This window comes from Lytechinus variegatus, chromosome 1, assembly GCF_018143015.1.
Source record: "Lytechinus variegatus isolate NC3 chromosome 1, Lvar_3.0, whole genome shotgun sequence".
Classification (NCBI taxonomy): Eukaryota; Metazoa; Echinodermata; class Echinoidea; order Temnopleuroida; family Toxopneustidae; genus Lytechinus; species Lytechinus variegatus.
Window position 1 is genome coordinate 81818415 of NC_054740.1, and position 22722 is coordinate 81841136.

General features: G+C 35.6%; 1 protein-coding gene across 1 annotated transcript; it reads right to left on the reverse strand.

Moving 5' to 3' along the window:
- Positions 1-1588: 1588 nt before the first annotated feature.
- LOC121424986 (transcription initiation factor TFIID subunit 5-like) lies at positions 1589-22589 on the reverse strand. Its single transcript, XM_041620901.1, has 17 exons — positions 22396-22589; positions 16114-16217; positions 15266-15344; positions 14226-14304; positions 13713-13836; positions 13034-13152; positions 12287-12364; positions 11615-11715; positions 10893-10984; positions 9769-9888; positions 8983-9162; positions 8059-8247; positions 7103-7214; positions 5815-5928; positions 3238-3415; positions 2428-2521; positions 1589-1778 (listed from the first exon to the last, which is right to left on the reverse strand). The coding sequence occupies exons 1-17, from the start codon at positions 22552-22554 to the stop codon at positions 1664-1666; spliced, it is 2037 nt and encodes a 678-aa protein (XP_041476835.1). The 5' UTR covers positions 22555-22589; the 3' UTR covers positions 1589-1663.
- Positions 22590-22722: the final 133 nt, after the last annotated feature.

Sequence of the window (22722 nt, forward strand, 5' to 3'; positions counted from 1 at the left end):
GCCATAAAAAAGACCCTGGCAAACAAAATGATGTCATTGACAATAACACAGTGAAAAACTGGCAAAAAAATGCAGGAGTTTTTTTTTTTTTCGTGCAACAGGCACCTTTCTTTCATGAAGATAAAGACTATTCCTCTTCCCAATATGCAATAAGTATGCTGACAATCGCATGGTACTATACCATGATGCAGAACTTTTAAGCCATCTTATTCTCAGTTCTTATCATGTGGCATCATAGGAAACTGGCAGGAGCACACTAATTTTAGTGAAATCAAAATGAATCAACGATATTGGCTCTCCTTGTTTCTCTTGAAGACTGAATGAATTCTATTGTACACCCTTGTCTCACAAGGCATTGCACAGATGGAGAGAGCGATGGTGATATCAACCTACTCATGATTGAAATCAAAGGGAACTGGCTTCTATCCATCTTTATTCATGCATCATCACCGTCCTTTGTATGCTACATAAAAGGGAGACAGCTAAGCATCTCCCTTTACTTTTAGTCACAGACAATTGTTCAAACCTCTCCAATACTGAGTTTACCGTAAGTAACGGTGTATTAACCGCACCCGTGTATTAACCGCACCCCAACTTTGGACTAAAAAAAAAAAAAAAAAAATTCTCACATTTACATGCATATTTGAGGTACATGTACAAAGAAACAAAATCTAAGTTTTTAAGATTTCAAAGTATCCAAAGAGATTACCGGTATGCGGAAATATGCTGTTCTTGATCAATTCATCTACAAAGAAAGAACGGTCCCCGGCCGACAATATTGGCAACTTATACACTCACTCACCTCACAGTCACAGTGTACACACACAGCACTGCCATTACATTGCAAACTACGATACAGTACCAGTCATGCCAGTACATCTTATCAAATTATGATCTGTGTCTTTCCCAGCGTAGGAGGAAGAAACATTCACATTTTTTGCATCACAATCTCACAATCACTTTCAGAAATTTGATGTCTTAGCATGAATTTTGGATACGGGATTACAGGAAGGTTCAAGAAACAAATAAATTGACATTCTTTCCAGTTGTTTTTTACGGCTTCGTGCCGTCTCTCTCGTGCGTGGTTTACATGGTATCTTATGAAAAGCAAACAGGAAGGAAAAAAACAAGCTGGCGCGAAAAGGGACTTTGAATAGCGCCAGCTTAAGTCGCACTACAACCACATTACAACGCAATACGCTCACTCAACTCGCTCAGCAGTGACAAAATATTACCGAGTATGCTTGGCGTCTCTTTTAAATTAGCCAGGGAACTTCACTACTTTGAATCAAGAATAAAGTCAAAATTAGTGTCATGAAGGTGGGTGCGTTTGTTATGGACAATATTTGATTAAGATCATAATAATTGCTTCCCATTAACCTCGGCTCATACCTCTCTAATCGACATTGCCTGGGCGGCTACGCCCGGCCACTCGATGTGTTGTGATCTGGCAGACATTGTACATGTACGGGAGGGGTTACGGCGGGCTGGCTCAGACCCGTCACCGTGTATAAACCGCACCCCCGACTTTTGCTTCTATCCCGCCGAGAAAAAGGTGCGGTTAATACACCGTTACTTACGGTAGTCATATTTTGTTGTTGTCATCAACTGAACTGGGGACTTACAGCTACATCTCCGACCTGATGGTTGACAGGAGAATATGCTATGATGTGAACGGTCCCGATGCAAGAAGGAGATTCCGACGAGTGAAGTGTAGATTGAAAACGGAAGTGGATTTGGTAGGGTAAGAGCCTAGTAGAACATTTGAAGCACTAGATCTGCATTGAAAAATACAAAGGCAAAAGAAGATATGTATTTATGAGGAAAGGTTGACCACTAATGACAAGGTTCTTATTTTTAATGATGAAAAAAGTGAAAAGTTTGTGAAGAGAAAACAAAGAGTAAGAGAGACCTGTTTGAAGAAAGAGACAGACAGCCGGAGATACAAACAGACAGAGAAACCTGAAGATATATAATGCAGTGACTCTGACCACACAATTCAGAAACTTTTCACTGAGATAAGCTAAAGTGTACTTCAGTATTCTATAGAATCACAGAAACATGGTCTATCACCAAGTTAAATTTATGTGACCTTTAACAGGCACCAGCCCTAGCAGTAAATAACTTGCCCATCACGAGGGCAAGTTATTAATTTTTTTTAATTGCCTTAGAACCACTGTCGGAATTATGTGGGCAGCAAGGCATGGAGGTGAGCATCCAAGGCAATTAGCTTCATAATACCTCAGTCACATTTGCTCTACAGCAGCCGTATGGTGAGTTGAAAACAGCCGTTTCAACATTTTTTGTAATAGCTACATGTAGTGGTTTGAATAAAAATGAATATAACGGCTGTTTACGACTCGCCGTACGGCCACTGTAGAGCAAATGTGTAACCTTGGGTTACTGCAAACCCTGATAAATACTTACGTAACAATAGCAGGTGGTGAACTCAACTCGTCAGGTTCCGTCTCAGCAAAGATTTTCTTGACATCCCACAGCTTGACACAGTTATCAAGACCACCTGAACAACAGAAAGTAAAACAAACTATGGTATATGATCGATAACACTACTACTACCAGTGGATTAGTCTTCTGACTTTGAAACAGAGGGTCGTGGGTTCGAATCCCAGCCATGGCGTAATTTCCTTCGGCAAGAAACTCATCCATATGGTGCTGCACTCAACCCAGGTGAGGTGAATGGGTACCCGGCAAGGAAGAAATTCCTTGAATGCTTGAGCGCCTAGGCAGCTCAGCTAAAGCCGGGGTAATAATAATAGCAGGGCCCGCTGGTAGAACAGTTTTCGAAACTGAAGTGCCTACCCTGGGTAAATATGCCTATAATATTATTATTATTACTGTAAGCCATGTGGCATCATAATGATTAAACATAGATTTGAAAATTTATTTGATTTACAAAGAGTTTACCCATGAAACACTTTTTCAACACTTGTGATTATATTTTTAGTTCTTCCATTCTCATTCGCGTGCAATTGGCATGTTGACATGTGAGTTTCTCTTTAAAAAAAGGTATTGTTAATTTTTAAAAAATTACTCATTCTAATATTCCCTTAAAGATTAATTTCTCAAAATAACATGAAATAACTAATAAGTGCAATTTTAATTTACTACCTATCCACCTAAAAAAAATGTATTGTTATTATGAGAGAAAAAAAATATTGGTTTAAATTTTACTTTATCTTACACCTTTGTGAAACATCCCCCCTCATTTCAACTTACCCGAGGCTAAAACATTGCCATCTTGACAGAAGCTAAGTGAGTAGATTGGTGCTGTGTGATCGTTAAGTTCTCTGATGAGGTTGCCATGGCGTAGTTCCCATAGTAACACTCTCTTGTCTTCTCCCGTTGATGCCATGTAGTGACCGTTGGGTGAGAAAATGATATTGTGGATTGGACCCTGAGGGAAAAAAAAGAACAGGATAAAAGTCATCCCAAACAAAAAGAATCTCATGTGAATGAAGATAGAAGTTGAATGAGAATGAATGTACATAATGAGAATTTTAGCTCTGTTATGTAGCCATACTTAGAGAATCATTTAGGCTAATTTGCTGAGGAAGTCATCATAAAGACTTACAAATATTCATAGGTGTTATTATTAGGTGGTCTGTCTATGACAGATCACCTATTGATTTCGTCAGAATTTTCTTTCTTTTATTATTTATTTATTCTTAGCACCTATGTTTGTCGCCAACTTTTCTCGGAATGGGCTGAATCAATTTTGCTGATTTTTTTATCATATACAGAATCTATCATAGAGACAGCATACTAAGCTTTTGAAGGTCATATGGTAATGATGACGTCATCTATGCGCCATTTTGTAAAATTCTTCATTTGATCATATCTTCATTATCAATTATCAAAAATTAACAATATTTACATGACATTAACTTCAGGTCAAGGGTCAATTGTCAATGTCATCAAAGGTCATGTAGAGGTCATGACGCGCGCGTACGCGTGCGTCAAAGGTAAAAAAATTCTCCAAATGACCTATAAAAATTTTTGGGTACGTTTCAGGTCATTTTAAGCATTTCAAACATTTGCGCGCGCGTTTCCGCGCGTAACACCTGAACGCAACACAAAAACCCCGTTTTTTTTACATCATTGCATTGATAATAAAATTTTGAACAATTTGATACCTTGATCAACCTTCTACAACCATTAATAACGAAATTAACACCCGTTAAAGTTTGCAGCACGTGTGCGCGCGAGCTCTCACTATAGGCCATATATGGGCAAAAACATGCCTATTGAAAATTCACTGTAGCTCTGTAAATAGTCCGTTGACCCCCATTTTTTTTTCATATATCGATAGAGTATGAGTTGTAAATTTGATTTCATGTCATCAATATCCCTAAATTATATCATGACGTCATCAAAATGGCGCCTAAACTAAAAATTTCATTTTTTCAAAAATGACGTCATCAAATTTATGCAAATTTGGTTGTAACTTCTCGAATATAGATCGTTTTTTCGCCCAGATTTCGATATGTTGTAGTTTAGAATGTACTCTTTTCTCCTCAATTAACATGAATGTTCGTTTTGAGAAACGCATCATTGCGTAAAACAGCGATGAAAAGAGGCATGTCATTTTTCCTCATTTTGCGTGTAATCTCTATGGGACATGACTTTTTTCCCAAACTAGATTCGACATTCCTCTATTTCGTGAGCCATATTTCCATTTTTTCTTGTCAACTTTCCTGAGCTTTTAACATGTTGTAGCTGATATTCTGGGCTATCTTAAGTGTGCCCTTCATTTTTTGATCAGATGCCGGATCATGCCCGTATTTCACTTGCAAAATTGGAATTGTAATTCTCAAATTGCTTATGTGTAATCTCTATGGGAATATCGTGGCTCAATGGATAACGCATTTGACTTGCTTTCCCGAGGGCGGAGGTTCGAGTCCTGGGGTAGAAAAGATGATTTTTTTTTCATTTTTTTTCTTTTTGCCACCTCTTACATGATCCTTTATGATAATTAAAAGGTATGAAAGTTAAAATTTAGCAAGATAAAACAGATTATAATTGTTTTTTCATATCACATGTATTTTGTGTGTAATCTCTATGGGACATGACTTTTTCTCAAAACTAGATTCGACATTCCTCTATTTCGTGAGCCATATCTTCATTTCTTCTAGTCAGTTTTACCGGAGCTTTTAATATGTTATAGCTGAGATTCTGGGCTTTCGGTAATGTGCCCTCCACTTTTTGATCAGATGCCGGGATCATGCCCGTTTTTCACTTGCAATATTGGAATTGTAATTCTCAAAATTGCTTACGTGTAAAGTCTATGGGAAACATTAATAATCACATTGAGCAATGGTCAAAATTTATTCTTAGGATGTCTAGAATCAAGATTATCAATCATATCTAAATGATTCATTTTATACATTAGCCAACTCTGAATGAAAAATCATGACAGACCACCTAATTCGTCCGCATGACGAATTAAATTCTAGTTATCATTATTATCATTATTACAGAACTGAAATTTCTTTGGGAAAGTAATTGTGTTGATGAATCCTCATAAAAGAAAATTAACTGCAAACTCAACCCTGGTTATGTGTACAAAGTTATGTACAACTCTCTAGAATGTTTTCAATGTTATGGACCATCAACAACAACAATGCAGTCCATATCAAAGTCACATTGAGTAACTCTACAACACATAAACAGTTTCTAATCATATGTCAATTTTCGTAAAAATGTAATTGTTTATTTTCTTTAACCGGGGGGGGGGGGGGTTCACAATAATTCGAGTATGACTTAGAGTCACACTTAAATGCATTGTTTTTTTACCTTATGTCCTGTCATGACTCTAACACATTTCCCCGTGTTCATGTCCCACAGCCTGATAGTCTTATCACTAGACCCAGTAGCAATGTAGTTGGAGTTGGGATGAAACCTCACAGTCTGTAAAGGAATGAAATGTACATGTATCACAAATTCATTAAAATACATGAGCTCTTCTAGAAAGCATCGTAAAATACTTGCAAAATCAATAGCAAATCAAAAGTAGGTCAAAACTTCATTGCAAGGATATTAACTGATAACCACTGAACAGGCAACCCTGGTAAAAAAAGACAATAAAATAAAAATAAATGAAATCCATATTCAGTGATACTTTGTTACTCTTATGTCCAAGTTTTATGAACTAGACCAACATACTTTCAAAGTTATGATGGTAATTCAACAATACTCCCAATTTGGCCAAAGTTCATTGACCCTAAATGACCTTTGACCTAGATCATGTGACCTGAAACTTGCACAGGATATTCAGTGATACTTGATTACTCTTATGTCCAAGTTTCAAAAGTCAGATCAATAAACTTGCAAAGTTATGATGATAATTCACAGATACCCCCATTATGGCCAAAGCTCATTGACCTTTGACCTTGGTCACAATGTGACCTGATAATGCTCACAAGATGACCTACAGTTGGTTTCATACTCTAAGTTCATTGCTAAATGACTTTGACCTTGTCCAAGTGTTAAGTAACTTGAAACATGCCACATGTATTATTAAAGTTTTATTGATGCTTATCAACTTAATCCCCCAACATGGTCTAAGTTCATTGTGTTTCCATGTCCTTTCATCTTAGTCATAACATGAAACTCTGAGGATGTTCAGATACTTATTAATACCTTATTGTTTCATGAACTATCCATATACTTTCTAATTGTTATAATGTCATTTCAAAACTTCCTTAGGTTAAAGATTTGATGTTGATGCCGCCGCCGTCGGAAAAGCGGCGCCAAATGCAAACATGAATAGCTGTATGAGATGCAGGTGAGACAAAAAAGTTTATGAAATGGCTTGCTAACTTCTACAAGAGTTCAATCAATTGCACATTTGAATTGTTAGCAATTTAGTGCTTGAGAACACATTCATAGAAGACTGTCCTGTGGTATAAAGGCAACTCTAAATTGTACACATGTATATATTTTCCCCCACGTATGGTTCAATTCAGATAAATCAGGTATAATAAAGACTAATATCATAACAAAAAGGGGTGCAAGTACATTAATTCACTATTATCTTTACAGTAAAGGTGTATGAATTACATTTTTGTGATAAGATACTCACATCTACATCTGAAAGATGTCCAGCAAATATCCTGAGAGGTTGGTGATACTCTGTAGCCCACAGTCTGGCTGTTCTATCCTTACTCCCTGAAGCAAAGTAATGACCAAACGGTCTGAAAAAAAATGAAAAGATTAAATTTATCATTCATGGAGGGGAAAATTATCAAACAACAAATAGAACATAAAATATTTTAGTAAAAAGCTAAACAGGATCAGCCAAAACAGAAAACTGCTACAGAAAACTACTTATCAAAGACTACTTTGATTAGCTGACTATGAAAATATTAGTGGGAGAGAAATTTAATTTAATTAAAACAGAGCTTTTTAAGGTGATCAACCATACGTACTTGGTTAATCTTTTTTTTACCCCAACAAACAGAATAGCATTACCATGGTGAACTGCTTTAGAATGAAAAGGCTCCTCCTCTTACTAAAATTTGTTTTTAGGTATTTCTCCATGGTTGCATTAAACTAAACATTTTACTTTGTTTTTTAAGGACATCTAGGTTAAAAACATAAGGTGCATGCAAGTTATTTTCCGCGAGTTGCGAAAACAAGAATCTTCCCAAATGCAAACATGAATAGCTGTATGAGATGCATTTCATGAGGAATCTAAAGAACCAACTCAACCAAGGCTATTAAAAATCATGTGAATGTTACCGTAATCTAAATATTACCCAAATAAATCTTACCCCAAAGTTATGTCACTGGAAAGGCAACAAGAGTGGAGTAGGTGAACATCCACATTTGTATGGTACAGTTAAATAACAATAAATGGTCATAATCCTCAAATGGAAAATTCCCCACACTGGATATGCCAGACAAAGAAGCTAATTCCCTGGTATGCGACCCGACTGGGGTAGGTGCAGACGCTCTACTTGTTCATGATACAGTCTAAGAATGATACATGTTGGTATGAATAACCAGTTAACCACATTCCTCAAATGTTACACTTACCCAAACTGTACATCCCAGACAGGGAAGTTATGTCCCCGGTAAGCAACCAGACTAGAGTAGGTGTACATGCTCCAAAGCTTGATGGTGGTGTCTTCAGATGAAGAGAGGAGAAACTTCCTATCAGGGCTGAAGCTGGTGGAATACACAGGTCCACTATGTCCCAACAGGACTCTCTGATCAGTAGCAGTGCTGAACAAGAACATATTGAAATATTCCTGTCTGTAATCTATTTCATTAAATTATATCAATTAGGCAGATTTTGCCTTAAAAATATGTACTATTAATTTGTAACGACTATTAAACAACATTTTGTGTATTCAATGAAACGTATGGAAAAGAAATGTATCAATTCTTTATTCATTTTCCCGTTTTCCATAGCATGGAAAATATGCATACTTGAGCATGAATGAACGTCAGAAGTCTTCGATTTTCCCCCCGACTTAAAAGAGCAGATGAACATGAATTGCCGATGACGTGTCAACCCTGTGCGATCATGCAAAAACTCTCAGAACTAGTGTGCTGATTTACTTAGACACGAACTCACTGCATATCATACACACAGGACCATCCTGGGGAGGAATTTAATCAACCATAGATTATCTCCAATTGATATCCAATCCCCTTCCCCCGACCTCCCCAAAAGACACATACCTTCAACTTTTTGCTTTCTGGACTTACTTATTCTCAAAAAATGTCCCTATTACTCTTATGGGCAATTAGATGAAATATGTACATCCGACCCCCTTCATGTGGGTCCATTCTTAACTGATTTGCTACTAGTTTCTGGTTTCTATGAATTGTTGTAGTATTCTCAAAGTATTACAAATTAGGCAGATCATAAAAAAGAAGAAGTGAGATCGGAGAAAAATGAAAGTCGGAAATACAAAATGGGTAATTTGTTTTTGGAAGTGCCCCTACATATACCTGTCATCCATGATTCTCTCCAAGACATCATCAGATTCAGCATCTATCTCTTTCAATGCTCCAGCTTGTTTGACTTTCCTTAGCTTCTGAGGTGTTAATGTCCATACTTTGATGAGAGAATCTGAGAAACCCGCTGCTAGCAGACCTGAATCATTGCTCACATCCACAGAGATCAATCGACTGTTAATGGTCAATACAGGATAAAAACAAGAGAAAGTTTTCAATAAGTGATACATTATATTCTAGATTTGGAAGAGAAGCATGTCATATTATTAACCGTTGTCATGAAATCATAATGCAACCAATAAGCTAACATGCCTGCCAAATATATTTGCATCTCCCTCTCTTTTCACATTTCGTATTATAGTTTACTAAAATTGTCCTATGAGGTGAGGTAAGTATACAAGTACTATACCATCAAAGTGTGTCAATTAGATTAAATACTTGCTGTTGGCTTGGCAACACTAAATTAAAATTGCTAGTGACTGACTGGAAAGGGGTTGCAGAAAAAGTTGTGATGAATGCCAGCTAATCTAGGCTGCTGGTCACATTTGTATAGCAGATAGCACACAAGTCTTTGGCAAGCCAAGAAATAAGAGTGTTGGTTGATGGTAAAATCAACTGTGCATGTATATCTGCAAGATTGTGTCAGAAAACCTTTTCTCCATCATCAAACTACATGTAAATCATCCATTCTAAAAAAAAAACCATGCACCTGAACTGGCTACAACATGAATTAGGAATATTCAAGTACAAAAACATTAGGCAGTGGTAATGTTCACAAACCTTTGTGCAGCATTGAGGAATGTATAGAAGCAGATGGATGGCAAGTTATCTGGCCCGAGATGAACTCGTTTTGACAGCTCCCTCTGTGCATTCAATCTCTCTAGTTTGTCAGCATCTTTCCTGTACAAGTTAAGATAAAATTCATATTTAATAATCCTATTTAAGAAATTAAGATACTCTTGAAATCAAATAGCTTGACAAGAGAAGCTATCCCCCCCCCACCTTTCTAAATCTTCATACATGGTTACTTACGGGAGCCTTGTTTGATGTTTCTTATAATTCAATTGCATTATTTTCTGTTTTCAACTAATACTAAAAAGTCTGAGCTTTCAAAAATTGATTGTAACTAGTTATCTCTTCAGTATATATGTAATTACTGGCATTGGTTTCATCTAAAACAGAGTAGGTTCTTGCAACAATATTTGTCCACAAAATTAAACAGGATGTGCTTTAATCAAGTTGCCAACTTTAGTCATTGAGTCCTTTTATACAAAAGCTATTGATTTCTAATCACTTTTATTGTTGCCTCTGCACAATAGTGTGACATCCAGAAGGCTTAGAATGGCTGGCAAACTGTAAAAACCTTGCAAAGTGTGTTAGAATCCTTCAGTGATAATTATTACAGTGTAAAGCTGATAATCTGTTGTATATTTCTTTCAACCAAGAGTTCAGTTCTGGCTGAAATGAAAGAAAGAAAACTCTGAGTAGAGTCATAATTAATGAGTTCAAATGATAATATGTGTGAATAATGGATTTTTGACAGTTCTGGCTACTTTGTAGAGGTTTTTGTAGCCAGAACAGCAACACACAAAGTCTTCCTGTGATAGGCACCTGGGGCCTGTTGCAGCGAGAATTGTGTTTAAGTGCATTAAAAAAAAAAGAAGTCCTATATACAGTAGGCACCTCTGACTGGATGACAATCAAGTTGCATTTTATTTTCAATCTTGGGTTTGATTGCAACTCTTTATGCAATGGGCTCCTAAATGTTATAACCTTCCCTGTCAATAATAAACTTCTAACATAAACGGAACTATGATTTCTGAAGGTACTCTTATTAAAGCTTTTGAAAACATAATATGCCCCCTTTTTGCACTTACGGAACTAAATTTTGTAATCATACTCACAATTCTGGAAGTGGTATTCTGGTTTGAGGAGGGGCGTTGGGATCTGGTTTGTTCTTCTTGGATGCTAGGGGATCCTTCTTGGGCTTCTTTTTCTATCCAGTCGATGGGAAAGAAGAACAATAACACATCACACTCTTTATGAATAAATTGCCAATAGCAACACAAACATGTTTGAGAGTAAGCTATTTCGACAGAGTATGAATGTTAATTGACTAGAATTTAATAACATACAAGTAATTTCACCAATTTAGATTTAATTTCTATTCCTTTCTGTATGTTTGGTGGCATTTTCATTTTTTTTGTAAGGGAACTTGAAATAATTGTTTTGATTCATCCAAAAATCCCATTAGAATATTCATGGGAAACTTTAAATTGGAAGGAAAAAGTGAGAAGTTGTCATCCACTTTCAAATATCAATATAGAAGAAACTGACATTAAAACTACTGTTAGGCAAGATTTTGACATATCCCCCTTCCCCAAATTTAACTATATTATTACAATAAGCTTCATGAAAAAAAAATGAAACATTAAAAAGCCATATTTTATTGTTCGCTATAAAAATATGAAATAGAAATACTCTGAAAATTTGTTTTGCCCAATTGATAGTTGGCCTGGCAGCCACTGTGCAGCACCAGATCAATGATAGTCTCACAATCACAAAAAATATACATTATATACATTAGGTTTTTTTTTCTAAATGGTTGCTTGAATATGCAAAGTACCTTTGGCTTATCTTCTCCTTCACCGCCTTCATCATCTTCATCAATCTGAATGTTAATATCAGGCTCCTTCAACAGACCGTAGTAGATCTTGCCTTTATTAGCTGGATAAAATTCAACAAATCAATCATATTACAATTATTTTGTTTTCATCAAGATTCATATAGCTCTCAAGCCATGTTATAAAAGAAGTGTAGTGATTTGGTAGCTTGATAATGCATGATTTATTAAGAAGCTTTAGACATGTATCGAATATCAATTCCAAATATTTCAATTCAAATAAAAGTCTGGTAGTGTTATCCACAAATAATGTGAAAGTATCAAATTACATTAATGTGACTAGCTACTCTAGTCATTTCCTTGTTACAGAAGACACCAACTTTATATAATTATAAACATCAATATATTGAGTCATACACATTAAATATGTGAATAGGATTACTGTGATTTGGCAAAGTTTACAAATATTAATCTTAATCCATAATTCCTTGTCTGAAAGCATGGAGCATATGCACTTCTGTACAACAAATCATCAGATGAGAGAACTGTGCATTGATAAAACAAATCCTGGATGATTGATGCATCACAGAATAGGCTTTCCGCACTTGAATTTGATTACGATTAATCCTTATATGGCATTGATCAGAATGCTTCAAGATAAACTGTATGGTTTACCTTCTCTCTTTGCTTCTCCAACAATACTCCCAGCCTTAGAATCAATCTGCTGCTTATTCCTAGGAACTCCATCAAATACTGAAACACAGACACAGAATAGAGTGATGCATAATCTTTGCATGCACAAAAAAATTACAGGGGAATATAAGTTACATTAATAAAACTATACTTACAGTAATTGTCAATATAGCATGCAATAAAAAATCAGTTCAGGATTTTTTTTTATTTCTCAAAGATAAAATCAATAAATCATCTGTCAAAATGTCTGGGTTGATGTCCTAAAGCTTATACTTTACAGGGTATGAAAGTAACATGCCCAGTACACACTCTCAATAAAAGCCAGAAACTCACATAATCTAAGCCTTATTCATGAAGGCTTTCAAATAACTGACCATAACTCAATGACGAGGCACTGTTCACTTTTATCAAGTTAAGGGAAAGAAGGGAGCATATGTATTCAAATGATAACCCAGATTTTATCATTATATAATAAATCTCTTTATTATGATCAATTTGGACTTTTATCAAACCCATCTATGCTCTTGCTCTTTCACAATCATTCTCCCCCTCAAAATTTACCTGACTTCCTCACATTTTATTTCAAAAAAGTCTCTTCATCAATTTATGGCAAGTTACATATCATTAGATAAAAATTATCTTTGCTCTTTCAAACACAGTTTAAAAGAAAGCAGAATTTGCAACTTTATTATCAATTCCCTGTGGAGGATCACATTTTAGAGAACTCACCATCAATATAGAGATGTTCCTCAAGAATATTCAACACTGTGTTGTTCTGTTTGTCTTGTAGATATCGCTTCAGTGCACTGTAGGAATCTCTGGACATCCGAATCACATATTTACTAGTTCTACAAAAGAAACATCACATAGGCTACCATTATGCCATATGCCCAGAAAGCATTGACATGCATACGCATTTAAAGTGTTTCTTCATTTGATTATCAATTGCTAATTGCCAAGCTATAAACTCTCTTTCTTGGCAGGTAAATTCATGTTTCAAACTCTTGATATATTTTCCATCTCTTAATACTTCAATCAACTAAAACAAGATGTAGTGGGGTAAAGCTCCTATAGAAATAAACTTGTTTATTTTCTGATGGCTCCTGACCTAATTAACAAGGATTGTCCTCAACTGGGATATGGCACTTTCCTTTTCACAAGAAATCCCTAAACATCTATAATGGGATACACCCTCTTTATCTCAAAATCTTTACCAATGCCCTACTTTTCATATGCTAAAATTCCCAAGTTTTTCACAGTTTAGTTTTGAATTCTTGTCCTCATACACCTGTAAATAAAATGCAATATTCAAATGAATATCCCTATTATGGGTACCCTAATCTGCCAGGATTGGGCACCCTCTTATAACATTTAAAATCAGAATGAGCTAAAAAAAAAACTTAGTTACCTGAAATTCATCATGATTTCACTATGTCTCATGTGATCTTTCTTAGTGACAGCAGAGAGTTTGATAAGATCTTCTTCATGGTAGCTTTCCTGTTCATCACTAAACCCACTGAAGAATGCGACAGCTACAAACATTACGAAACAAGGTAAAACTAGTGACTTAAAAAATTGGGACTACCAAGAAGTGGTATTGTCACTGACCACGATTTTGAATAAAACAATAAATGGCATCGCTTTGCATGTCTATAATCAATGATGTACTGCATTGAATGATGATGAATACAAATGTATGTGTATACCCTTGATCAAAAAGATAATTAAAATAAGGAGCTAGGGTGACAAAAAAATAAATTAATTAAAGTGGTACATTACCATTTCATAAATCACATTAGATGATAATTTGATTAATAAGCTCATTCCATACTGTTCTTCTCAAGAGTAGATGTGTAACCACTTATCAAATAAAGCTGAATATGAATGAATAACTACATTAAAAGTTAAATACAGTTCTTACCTTGATTATCATGATCATTATAGACAAGCTCTAGGTACATGTGAACAAACACAGGATAAAGGATCTGGGCTAGTTCACACTGTAAAAAATAAAAATAAAGTATAAATCAGCCATTCCATTGTGACTCACGTGACATTTACACAAAATTTCATCGTTTTAAGGTTAATGACTTGAAAATCGTATATTGCATACTTGATTTTCCTACCTTTTCGATATCAAAGTATTGATAATACACATTGTCCAACAAAAATTTTGAGATTAATCTTTTCTGTAGGAAATATTTAAATTTGTATGTCGTGACTCGCGTGACGCCACACTATTGAAGAATTCTGACCTTGCTGTATTTTCCTCAGAAGGTACCAGATTTTCATCAAATTTTCTGGAGAGTATTGTGAAACATCTGAAAATATGATGTTAACAATTTATTAATGCCTGACTTTTTGCTTTGAGTCCATTGCCATTTGAAAATGTGACTCGTGGAACACAGGAGTGTGACTCGCGTGACAAGTATCATATTGGACTATATTGGACTGACTGACTTCAAAACTTTAAGGTTAAACATCAACTATTATACTTCTGAATATTTGTCTTCATCGCCTGCTGTATTTTGATTTTTTGTTAATATTTACTCAGCCATAGATACTCAAACTTTGAATAAATGCTTATGATATAAACGGCAAATAACTTTCTTCAGATTTCATCATTTATGCATGTTTATGCTCCCAAGTAAATAATATATGTCCAGAACATGACATTAGGCTCAAACTTCTGTTCAGAAACCTTGCACACAATCATTCTGGATGGACTGCACAAACGTACAATCATGGCTCAGAAGTGATGGCTTCACTAATAGGCACTTTTCAATTCAAATCAATTTTTTTTATACACATTGACCAAGTTCCTTGAAACGATAACTAGCCTATTAAACTTTATGGAAATCCCACAAAAACATGCGGTAAATAATAAACCATTAATACTTATACTGATAGGTATCCTGAATCCTTTCCCTGGTTCTGCCTTTCAAAACACAATGATCTCACCTTAGTAGCATCCAGCGCTGATCCTATGAATGACATCAGACCTCTGTATTGACCTTCATACAGCAACGGGTCACCCTCACTGAAGAGCAGCATTAAAAACAAATCAAAATTAAAGAGTAGTTTGCTATTCGATAAATTATTAAAAAACCGAAGTTGTCTCATACTGTCAAAATTCCACAAGAGCATACGAGACATGATTTGACATTGCACACATGTAATCTGGTGATGTTTTAAGATGAATAATTCAAATTTCACATTGCAACGGCCAGTCTACGCAATGCTCCTATAATAATGTGGGGAGCTTCCCACATAGAATGTGTATAGATTGCATACGTATTTGCACATATCTTTGCAGTAACAGAAATCTCATTGGTTTTTTACACAAGTAGCTTTGAATGAGACCCAATGATTGCATTTTACATATTTTCAGAACAAATGTTCCCTGTGTTCGTTGGTTTATTTTTTTTTAATGTAAAATATGTTCACTCTACTCACAAATTTAAACATCGGAAGCTCCAGTTATCCCAATACTGAACAAGAAGTTTAGGTCCAATTTATAGAGATGAAATCTTAGTACTGAAGCACATAATTTATTAATTTTCATAAATAATTTTGAAAATATTTCTTTTTAGGAACAAAAACATTTTCAAAATATATATGAATTTCTAGTGAAAGAAAAAAATGCACATACAGTTTACACAGTATAAATATTTTCATCAATTCTTCCTATGAATTCCGGATAATCTTTAGGGTTCTGTATCAAGTTATTGGACCAAACCACAAAATGTGGTTACTTTGACGTTTAAACCATATTAGGTTAGACTCGAGCCCGATATACTTGTATATACCTTGTATATGCTGATAGGGCAGATGATACATCTTGGTCAGTATTAGAAGCATTCTCTGAGGTCTCTTGGATATTAGCTTCTTTCCTCAACAGCTCTTCAGTACCCTGCCAACATAAAGATAAACAGAGTAAAATGATTTATGTTATTGTTATGTGATGATAAGACCTACATGTATCTCACATATTCAATAATATATCAATACAAAATCAATACTTAATCAATACTTCTACAGGAAGTATAACAGGAAACTATATGTTTACCAATCGCAACTCTCTTAAAGTATTACTCATTCTTCTTCCAGCTAAACTTCTGACGCACACACATTTATGGGTTTCTTATTCACTACATTTATATGTTCTCCCTAAAAGATCAACTCCCCCAATTCAGAGTAAGGTTATGACGTACAGGTTGTTTTGGTCAAGCATCCAAGGTTGACCAACACCTGTTTGGTTGTAAAGAGTCTTGACCAGACCAATATAAAAGGGGTTCACTTCTGAACCCAAATCAGATTGCAGAATAGAGTTTTACAGAATAGAGATTGCAGATATAGAGATTGGAGTTTAGATTACTTTAGAGATTGATCCAGCATGCAGATAGATTAGAGATAGAGCTACAGAAGAATTTATATTATCTTCATCTTCAGAGTTTAGTCACCATTGGACTTACTCATGCATTTATCATCGTCATCAAGTTATCATCTTTAATAAATATAAATGAACGCTACATCTTGCATTGATTCATCTCATTTAAGGCTGGTTGAAACTATGAAAGTTAAAGTGCAATATCGACCCAACGCCAACATAACATTATCATGGAACAAGATACATTTAATAGTCTGGTCCAGTGGCGGACCGTGACCCGGAGGAGACAAAGCATTGGGGGGCACAGCATTGTTCACAGACAATGCAGTGCCCCCCCCCCGGCCCCCCCCCCCAATGCTTTGTCTCCTCGGGTCACGGTCCGCTACTGGTCTGGTCTGTTAGCGAAATTATGTGGACACGGTGGACAAAAGCATGATTTTTTCTCTAGAACTTTGTTTATGTATAAGAATTAAAAATGGGGTATGCTCCAAAAATCTGGCTGCAGGAACAGTGAAAAAATGGGTGAAAATGTCAGAATTTATGAGTTTAGATTGGTCTGATATATAGACTAGCGCTAGTGCAAAACTCTATAGCAGTGCATTATTTGCATTGGTTTAGTTCTTAAATTCAGACCCCTTTTGAACAGATGTTCTGTTGTCCTCACATCTCAATGCACCAAATATCTCAATACAGATGCTAAACAAGCAAAAGGGTGGCGTTGGAGGGGGTAGAATGTTGGTGTGTATGTACATATTTTGGTCTTGGGGTAAAGATGTCCAAAACACATTGTTTGCATGTGTTGGAAATTGCATTGCCATGGTAGCAGTGTATTATGGCAAAAATAAGGTAAAAATCTTGCAGTTAGAACTACTTCCTCTGTTTTCATCCGATTCTCATGATATTTGGCACACACATTGGTCTTGAGGTGAAGATGTCGAAGACACTCATTTGTGTTTTTTTCAGAAATCTTGTTGCCATGGTAACAACATATCAAATGGTGAAAATTGGGGGAAAAAATCTTACAATTCAAACTGCTTCATCAGTTTTTAATCAATTCTCATGAAATTTGGCACACACATTAATATTAAAGTATAGATGTACAAGGCACTTTTTGTGTGTGTTTCAGAAATTGTGTTGCCATGGTAACAACATATATGGCAAAATTTAGATAAAAACCTTGCAATTTGAACTACTTCATCAGTTTTAAACCAATTCTCATGAAATTTGGCTCAAACATTTGCCTTGAGATAAAGATGTGCATTTTTCAGAGAGTGCATTGCCATGGTGACCACATACATGTATGACAGCCAGAAATGCAGGAAAACTCAGTCATTGTGGATCAAACTACTTCCCCTGTTTTTAGTCAGTACTCATAAAAGTTGGAAGAAATATTCATATTGGGGTAAAGATTCATACTAAATTCTAAATGTCTTCTGAACCAGTGCTTCTCAACCTTTCTTTACACGAGGACCACTTTGACTCTCATATTTTTTTCGAGGCCCACCTACCCAAAATTTAAGAAAAGTCCATTTTGATAAAAAAAAAAAATTTTCATGAAATTTGAACACAAAGCTCTGAAGCACATTCGCAACAAGCAGTTTGAGAACTAATCTGCATTCGGAAATGTCCAGTAAATGGGCGACAATTAATTACATGCACAATATGAATGCACATGAGGTGTGCATCAAAATTAGATCGAAAACATCATATAGTAAATTGTATATTGACTAGAATATAATTATATGTAGAGAAACTTTTATTTCTATGTAGAGAAATAAAAGTTTCTCTACATATAATTATATTCTAGTCATATCCCTTTCAGATGGTGGTAACTGCAGGAATGGGAAAACTCAGTGATAAAACTAAAATTTTCACAGAGGATTTTCAGAAAATAATATCCATTTTTGTCAAGCAACAGTTATTCCATTCTGAATGCTGCAACATTGTTAATATGAATTTGACGTACCTTTACCAAAATATAATATCATTACAGTAATTTCTTCAATTCTTTAAACTAGACATTAAATATTGCTGATAGTATTATTCAGGACAGAGTGTAGCCAAAATGGAGTTTAAAAGATTATGAAAAAAAATAAATGTCATGGTATTATATTTCGGTGTAGGTGTAAGCATTAAAAATGGAATAATTGTTGCTAAATAATAATGAATTAAAATAGCAAAGAAAAATGTACTTAGAGAGGGATACAATGAGGGGGGGAGAGGAAACAAAACAAGAAGGTATGGTAAAGCTCAAAAGTGCAAAGAGTGCTGTAAAAATGTCAGAGTAGGAACTGAAATGAACAAAGACTGAGTAGAAGATAAATAAAACATTGATTAATTGGGCACCGGAAACAATCTTTTATCAAAGGAGTATGTTTTGCGAGGTTAGTATAGCATATTAACCTCGCAATATGTGTGAGTGGGGGTAGATATACTTTTATCCCATTAACATAAGTTTGGGCTCAAAACTAAGTTTAGCCTAAAGAAAATGAGTATTTTTTACTTAAATGTAAACAAAGGAAATAGGTCTCCAAAACTGAAATTGGATACCCAAATTATTTACCAAAGTCTCTGATATTGGAGATAATCTCTCTCATTGGAGACAGTCTCCCATATTGGCCGTGCCTCCTCTACTGATAATAACATTTTTTTGAACTTGGCATCTCTGCTATTTTTAATAGGCATTTCAGGTGAAAATTAGGAAAGACTGTTCCAGCATGTTTGATACGCTCACAATAAGGCTCAATATCTACGATTCACAAAACTGTTTGACTTTTCAAATTCCAATATCTAGAAGTCGAGTTATTGTCATCTTTGTCATCTTGTGATACAAAAACAGGGCTTTTGTTGACAAAGAAGATTGCGAATTCTTATTATTCTCTTTGTTTTGGGCATGGCACATTTATAATACATAGTTTATGGGGAATTGCACAAGCTTTTTGTTTAAATCTTAAAGTACTCAGACTGATTTGACATATTGGCATATGATTTCTTTGGTTCAAGGGCAACTACCCCTTGACAATTAATTCCCCCCCCCCCGGACAACTACACTGTACCCCTATCCAAAAATCTACACCTAACCCTATTTTGGGGTAATTGTCCTGTGGTAGGTTGTGCACATGGTAAACATGACTTATCATTCAAAGTGCCGAGCAGAGCGAACTGTGTGTGTTAGACATGCGCTCGCCATTCACTGCAATGCAAAAATCTACGTCTAACGTTAGTGCTGTGTCCGCGCGATCGCTCACCCGAGTAAAGTGTCATTTCTCACTGAAAATTAAAGATACCGGTAGATGAGACTTGAAAGTTGAAGTTGAGGCTAACATTAGATCTTGATGATCTAATCCATATCAAGTTTAATGATTAGCTAAGCGGGCAGAACTTAACGTTAGACAGACCCATTTTTTTGTGTTAAAATCCCAGGGGGGGGGGCCACTTCCATTGATGAGTGTATACCATGCGCGACCATGGGGTCTCGAAAAGCACCCTAAACATGTATTTTCCATATTCTGAAAATGCACCCCTTAACAAGTATTGGCGTGTGAAATCCTACCCTTAAGAAGTATTGGAAACAAAACAATACCCTTGGGAAGTATGGTTGGAACTACCCCTTATCGACCACCTAATCTTCTTAGCATCGTATCTGCGAAAATATTCATCAATTTTACCCAGTTTTCGTCTCAATTGTGCAGAAAATTGAGCAGATCAGATTCCTATGTTTTGCACGGCGACTCTGATTCAATCTGCGTATATATCGACGAATACGTCGATTTTACATTTGCACATGTCTTTTGAAACCGACCACCTGCAGTAACTAAGTTTACAGCCGATTCTTGTTGCGGTGCTGAAAATTTTTTACTCTTCCAAATCAGTTCTATGATGTCAACATGCTAAACGATCGTCTCACTACTTCCACTACAAGCTCCGGCACATGAATCGACGACTGACGACGGATATTTGTTCTAAAGCCGTTTCCTATCGGATTTCTTGGTTTTTCAGCGGGGTTTGGGTCTGGTCAATACAATTTTGATTAATTCTACTAAATTTTTATTTTTTGTTACTTCTTTTTTTCTCTCAAAATCGATTCTTACCTTTTCTATGGACACTGCACCTACTCTCCTGCGCGTATCGTTTGAAATACGCAATAATTTCAATGCGCGCACGGTGGTCGGTTTCAAGAGGTGGTCGATATGTGGTAGTCTCACCATAATCCACTCATTCAATGAACAAGGTTATGATATAACCTTGTTCTCAGTTATATCTCCATGTGTGGCAAAATGTGGCAATGTTTGGCTAATTTTCTCTTTTTGTTTGGGGCAAATGCTTAATGTTTTTACACTGACAGTTTCCATTACACCTATTATTCATACAACTTGGCTCTTATTTAAATTTGATACTTTAAATCATTTTTTTCTTAATTAAAAATAGAGATCAAAAAATGAAAATTTTCTTGACATATCACCAATAGAGGGCATACACAAAAATATGCCCAAAATTCAAGTTTTTGAGCGCTCTGGTGAATACAAAAATTATTCCCAAGTTACTAATGAAAAATAAATTGCAACTGCATGGAAATTAGTAATTTTGGTCACAAAAGTGATATTTAAATGACTTTTTAAAGTGTGTGCTCTGGACAACATTGGCATACCATAGTCCTACCTGTAGATTCCCCACAGGCAGGGTGGTAGCAGTGAACAAGTGCCATAATCCATGAAATGAACCTCTTGTCTAAACAAGTACAGCGATATTTTATTGTTATGTCACAGGTCCGTCGGTCATGCACATCTGCCCCACACCTCGCGCAAACTGGACTCTACACACGTAATGTTTGGGGCAAAAAGGACATCCTTAAAACATTTCAATTTTGTTATATCATCCCCGCAAATTTAACCCTAAACACATAGCTTTCTTAGCGAAATACCCTTTTTTCATTATTTTAGTGTTTATGTGTTTTGCCCAATCTTGAAAAAAGACATCCTTTTATGTGTTTTTTTGGTCATGCATGGTATGCAATCGTCAATGTAAGAGGCCCCCCCCCCCTCCCCCCCGGGTTAAAATATTAAAAAATGTTAAAGGGGAAGTTCACCCTGAAGAAGTTTGTTGTAAAAATAGCAGAAAAAATAATATTTCCGAAGGTTTGAGGAAAATCCTTTAAAGATTAAGTTATTAGAATTCAAAGTTTTGGATTTGTGACGTCATAAACGAGCAGCTGCCCCATATGTTATGTAATATAAAATGCATGAAATTCAAATTTTGTACGGTTCCTGATAACTTAATTTTGTTTTCTTTTCATGATCGGGTGCGACATGATTTGTATATTGATATACAAAATGTACAGTAGAAACCATTTTCAATTTCCTGAGAAAATGAGATTTCATTAATTTTTTACCTTTCACTAGGTCCGGAATGCTGCTCGCGCTCGCATATGACGTCACAAATCAAGACAATAGAATAGGTCCTAATTGAAATTAAAAGAACTTTTTAATTCTTTGACTTTGATGAATTTTTCTCAAACCTTCAGCACTATTTTTTATTATTTTTTATTTTCACAACAAACTTTTTGTCAGGGTGAGCTTCCGGCTTCCCCTTCAAACAAACACACACACAGATATCTATGCATGGGGACGTGTGCCACAATGCACTGCTGCAACTGTGCAACAGTGCAAGTGCAAAGGCAGAAAGGTGACACCCTGAAACTCACTTTCAGGTTATTTTTCCTCAAGAACTGTAAAACTGCAGACAAGGTCTGACTATCCATCGATTGCTGACCGGTCGATTCCTCATTTCCCTCATTAGCATTGGTATTAGCAGGTTTTTCACAAAGTAAATCTTGCTCTGATTCTTCCATGGGTTCCGCCATTTTGGCAACATAAGTGGATAACAAATTTTCAAAAAGATAATTTTCGAGGATCAAATAAAAATTAATGGATATACGTGAATTATTTTTTTACTTATTCGCTTGAAGAAAAAAATTAATTTGTATCGGTTATGTGAAAATTGGTCGACGGATTTTATCATCGAATGCATG